The sequence below is a fragment of the Choristoneura fumiferana genome, chromosome 21, assembly GCF_025370935.1.
Source record: "Choristoneura fumiferana chromosome 21, NRCan_CFum_1, whole genome shotgun sequence".
Taxonomy (NCBI): Eukaryota; Metazoa; Arthropoda; class Insecta; order Lepidoptera; family Tortricidae; genus Choristoneura; species Choristoneura fumiferana.
The window spans coordinates 8,275,880-8,281,891 of NC_133492.1; the positions used below are offsets into that span (position 1 = coordinate 8,275,880).

At 41.6% G+C, this 6,012-nt stretch overlaps 1 protein-coding gene across 1 annotated transcript; it reads left to right on the top strand.

The window, feature by feature from the left end:
* The first annotated feature begins 1,704 nt into the window (after window positions 1–1,704).
* LOC141439980 (uncharacterized) lies at window positions 1,705–2,391 on the top strand. Its single transcript, XM_074104441.1, has one exon. It carries the CDS (start codon window positions 1,705–1,707, stop codon window positions 2,389–2,391), a length of 687 nt encoding a protein of 228 aa, XP_073960542.1.
* Window positions 2,392–6,012: the final 3,621 nt, after the last annotated feature.

Genomic DNA, 6,012 nt, shown 5'->3' on the forward strand with positions numbered 1-6,012 from the left:
GCTTCATCTTCATTCTTTGTTTTATTGACAAAATAAAAAGGGCGTCCAATATTTCTTATAATCTAAGTGCGAGGAATGTGTTTTTCATGAACCAATAGAAACGCTTCATTTACCTCGCCTCGCTCCGCTCAGCTGTTTTCACTAGAGCTGTGCTATGCGAGGATAGATAAATGAAGGGTTTCTATTGGTTCATGAAAAACACTTTCGCACGTCTCTGTTGAAAACGCAGCCTTAATAGAATATTTCTTAATCCCCGACGCAAAAAGGGTGTTATAAGTTTGGCCGCTATGTGTGTCTGTCTATCTGTCTGTGGCACCGTAGCTCTTAAACGGGTGGTCTGATTTGAAATGCGGTTTCTATTAATTGAAAGCAGGTCTTCTAGCAATGGTTCTAGACATATTTTATCAAATCGATTCAGCCGTTTCTGAGATATTGAACTTTGAAGTGACAAAGTCGGGGGTTTTCAAACTTTGTGTTGTTTACGTTATTCTTATTACCCAAGAAACTCAATCCTTTGCAGGCAAGTCGCGGGCTATAGCTAGTCTGTTATAAATACTTTCGACACCCAAATATGCTGGCGATAGAATCAGTAGCCTATTTACATTCTGTCCTATCGATGGGACTATAAAATAAATAATAAAATAAAGAATCGTAAGCGATGACTGGCGAGGCGATCGCATCGGTTCGGGTTACGACCTGGGACGTCAACCTTTGGCGCAGGAATTAAAATAAATTCTTTGCTGATTGAAGTTGTATTGTCATCCGACGATGTGTAGCAAATTGCAAGCCAATCCGACACTAGTGGGCTAGATTTGACCCATACATACAAATTTAATTGTTAGTTGTTATTATGTTGATTTATTTAACAATTGTACATATTTAGCATAAACACATGACATTAACAGTAATAAAGACAAAGGGACTAACATAAGATACCTTAACTAAATATAATATAAAAATAAAAAATAAAAAAATATAAAAGAACACCCGTCTAAAAAGATCTGCCTGTGGCAGGGTTCCCATGATGCTGGCCGCATTACCCCTTTGGACCGCAAGTGCGAACCCGCTGGGATAAATACGCGCCAGCTCTTTGCCCCAAAAGTGTCGATCAACCGGGAAGACAGGGCCTTCATGAAAGACTTCATGTTATGTTGATTGTTATTGTAAATTCATTTATATATCGTCGGCGACACTGCATGTCGCGTAACCAACAATGACATTTTCTTTCAGGAGAGCGTTAGGTATCTTTTGTGTGTCTATGTATATCAGTCGCGAAATCTCATATTTGCTATTTTTTGTAGGTTCGCAGTGGCCCACTTGCTCGTTTGCCATCCAATCGAATAAAAAAAATACATATCTACTATATTAATACGCTTTTTTCTGTCCTCGCTCAACGTTTTGCACGTTTGGCATCTCCAAAAAACAAAACCATTTTATTCTAAAAGGGCTGTCAGTCAACACACTCGTAATCCTACTTATGTTATGGATGTTCATGTGTGATATATAAACCTCCTTACTAGTGCTGGCCTAAATTATTGTCGATGCCTTTTATGTCTACTGTCAAGTTGTCATATGTATCTTTCTCAATATCGTATGTCGGATTCAAGCTAATTAAAACCAAATATCTATTGGTTTGTCTTTTACTATGCTACAATTTAATTAGCTTAAAATATGCCCGACTCAGATACGAAACTCTGCCCCAATATGGCAAGGTACTTACGACCCGAGAAGTTTGATGTGGATCCCACCGCGACTGAAGCGGACCTAAAGTGGACCCATTGGAAATACACCTTTAACAATTTCATACTCGAAGAGATCCCTGACGGTACCGATTCTTTGAAGCTTAAACTTTTAATGAATCATTTGTCAGCACACATCTTTCCACACGTTCGTGATTCTTCCACCTATGACGATGCCCTGAAAGTACTCGATAAAATGTACCTCAAGCCAAAAAACATAATACTGGCTCGCCACTTACTGGCTACGCGTAAGCAGAAGTCTGACGAATCTATTTCCGATTACGGGAGATCACTTAAACTCCTGGCCCATGATTGTAACTTCGAAGCTGTCACTGCTACAACGCATGAAGATGAAGCTATAAGAGGTGCTTTTATTTCGGGAATAATGTCACTAAGAATCCGGGAAAGATTGCTTCAAGAACGTTCTCTCACTTTAGATCAAGCTCTCGATCAAGCTCTCACCTTAGAGACAGCAGAAAGAGACTCCCGGGCAATGACCAGCGGGGCAAACGATGTAAACCTAAACGCCCTGCCAGGAGCATCGCTATCAAAACGCACAACTAGAAACTCCCAAAATCTCCGAAGAGCTTCGGAAGAGCCAACTAAATGGCGTTGTTTCTATTGCGGGGAAATACGTCACACCGAAGACTAAAATGTCCGGCTTTCAACGCCCAGTGCCAGCTTTGCTCTAGAAAAGGTCATTTTGCTAATGTATGCAGATCTATAAATGCTACCAATAACGCCGTTGCCGCTGAAGAATCTGCTGTGGACTCTGATGATTCTGAAGTGGCTGCTAATGCCATCTCAGCTGCCTCTCCATCGTCCCTATCAAAAGCCACTATACCCGTAACTCTGAACAACTATCACGCCGACGCTTTAATCGATACGGGTAGTTCGGTAAGCTTTATAGATGAGAAAATAGCGCGACTAATGCAGCTGAAACAGAAGCCTCACAAGCAGACTATCACGCTAGCATCTCAAAATAACGTATCTTTCGTAAGAAGTGTTTGTTTTGCAACTGTCACCATGAACAAATACTCGCACAAACATCGACCACTTCTCGTCGTCAGCAATCTTTGTGCCGATGTTATCATAGGCCATGACATACTTAAAGAACACTCTAGTCTCCAATTCAACTTTGGCGGACCCAAAGAACCTCTAATCTGCAATGTGATGCAAGCTTCGGTGCCTCCCGCCTCCATATTCACTAACCTATCTCCAAACATTAAACCAATCGCCGTGAAATCCAGACATTATAGCGAGCAAGACGAAAAATTCATCACCGAAGAAATCTCAAAACTGTTGGAAGATGGTGTGATAGAACCAAGCGTCTCTCCCTGGCGTGCGCAGGTCTTGGTAGCAGGAGGAGGGGCACATCGGAAAAGACTCGTAATCGACTACTCCTTGACTATAAACAAGTTTACAGAATTGGACGCATACCCCTTACCTCATATCGAAACAATCGTGTCTAAAGTTGCAAAATATAATGTTTTCAGTCAGATAGACTTGAAGAGCGCGTACCATCAGGTGCCAATTAAAAATAGCGAGAAACCGTACACGGCATTTGAAGCTGCGGGGAAACTCTATCAATTCACGAGAATCCCCTTTGGGGTTACTAACGGAGTTGCAGCATTCCAGCGTACGCTCGAATTCATTATAGAAAAAGAAAAATTAAAAGGGACATTTACTTACCTCGACGATGTCACTGTATGCGGAAAAGATAAAAGCGATCATGATCAGAATCTACTTAATTTTCAAGCTGCTGCAAAAAAGTATAACCTAACATTAAATGATCAAAAATGTAAATTTTGTCAGGATACCGTAAGTTTGCTGGGCTATACTATTAAGAATAACACGATCGAGCCGGACAAAGAACGACTCCAACCGCTCCTTCAGCTACCAGTACCAACCAACACTGCTGAACTGAAACGAGCTCTAGGGCTGTTTGCCCACTATGCGAAATGGGTGAAGGACTTTTCGAGTAAACTACAGCCTTTGACAAATGTAAGCAGCTTCCCGTTAACTGAAAGTGCTGTTGCCCAGTTTGAGCAATTAAAATCAGACATTAGTAAAGCTTCACTGGTAGCGATTGACGGAGATGAAATGCTGACCGTAGAAACTGACGCGTCAGAGTATGCGATAGCTGCTACACTTTCTCAAAAAGGTCGACCTGTCGCATTTTTCTCCAGGACACTATCGAATGCTGAACGTAAACACCCATCGGTCGAGAAAGAAGCATATGCCATTGTGGAAAGCCTAAGAAAATGGCGCCATTTTCTGATGGGAAAACATTTTATGTTATTAACTGACCAACAATCTGTGTGTTATATGTTCAACCAAAACCACTCAAGCAAAATTAAAAATGAAAAAATACAACGCTGGCGTCTCGAGCTCTCCTGTTTTAAATATGATATCATCTATCGACCCGGCTCCCAAAATACTGCTGCAGATGCGCTATCTAGAGTTTGCGCACTAATGAATGATAACAAATTGTATGAGTTACATGCTCTACTATGTCACCCTGGTATAACGAGGATGTACCATTGGGTACGCTCAAAGAACCTACCTTACTCCATAGATGATATAAAGACTATGACGACCTCTTGTAGAGTGTGTGCTGAAATAAAACCCCGCTTCTTGGCGACAAAAGGACAGCTAATAAAAGCACTGGCCCCTTTGAAAGGCTGAATATGGATTTTAAAGGACCCCTTCCTTCAAATTCGGGAAATAAGTATTTACTCACCATAATTGACGAGTACAGCCGATTCCCATGGGCTTATCCTTGTAAAGACATGACGTCTGCGACAATCATCAAATGTTTACGAGACCTTTTTAGTACATTTGGGCAACCGCTGTACGTCCATAGCGACAGAGGGAGCTCATTTATGTCTGAGGAACTGAAAACTTTTTTAAGAGCTAACGGAATTGCCTCTTCTCGAACTACTCCTTACAATCCACGGGGTAATGGCCAAGTAGAACGTTTAAATGGAACTTTATGGCGTGCAGTACAACTCAGTTTACGTTCCAACAACATGGCAGTAGAATACTGGGAACGAGTTTTGAAAAACGCCCTCCACTCTATCCGTTCGCTCATCTGCACGTCCATCAATGCTACTCCTCACGAGAGACTGTTTAATTACCCGCGGAGGTCGCCTAATGGAGAATCTATGCCTACATGGCTAGTGCCAGGACCAGTTCTCGTAAAGAACAATGTTCGCTCGAAAAACGATCCCTTAGTGGAGGAAGCTGAACTCTTGGACTATAACCCACACTATTCGATAATTCGAAGGTCGAATGGCACGGAGAGCACAGTGTCCAATAGACATTTAGCCCCACTTCCGAATGATTCTCGCTCTTCGATCGACCTTCAAGAAGAATCATTTGAAGATGCTTCCGATTCTTTGGTAAATCCGGATAGCCCTGTTTCAGATCAACCTCAACACCTAAGTCTTCCGACTAATGCAAATGAATCAAGACAAGAAACATCTGCCCTTGAAAGACCCAAGAGGAATCGACGGCTACCTTCTCGCCTACATGACTTTCTGGTAGGAGATGAAAACATAGACGGGGAGAATGATATATAAACCTCCTTACTAGTGCTGGCCTAAATTATTGTCGATGCCTTTTTATGTCTACTGTCAAGTTGTCATATGTATCTTTCTCAATATCGTATGTCGGATTCAAGCTAATTAAAACCAAATATCTATTGGTTTGTCTTTTACTATGCTACAATGTGCGGCGGTTGATGACTTTCGATCAAGTAAGCCAGCTGCTTAATTTCCATGTTATCAATACAAACACACTCATAAACTCTTGCATTATTTTTAAATATAAGTAAAGTCACATTCAAACTGTGAAAAAGTTTTTTGGTGTTAAATAGTTAGTTCATATATTTGGTATTTGGCGCCAAAGTTCTGTACCCCGGCGCCGTAGATCGGATCTCGGTTCGTTAGCCGTATATCGACGCCGAGTGTACCATTACAGTGCAATCGTGCCTGAACTGTACTCACGAGGTCCCTAAGGGGCGTTACGTTTCATAGACGACCATTGTGTGTAATGATCAAGAACGTCAAAGTTTTCTATTTAGGTAATCGAAACACATATCTGAGCACTAGGCTGTGGCTGTGGCTCGCACGTGTAAACCATTGGATCCAGAAGATAGAGAATCAAAGAGCAACATTTATTCGTCACATTTTTGTTGTAAAATCAGAGTTTTGCTCCTCCGAGCAATGTTGACCCTGAGCCACGACCTTTTTGTACTACTGCAGTCTGC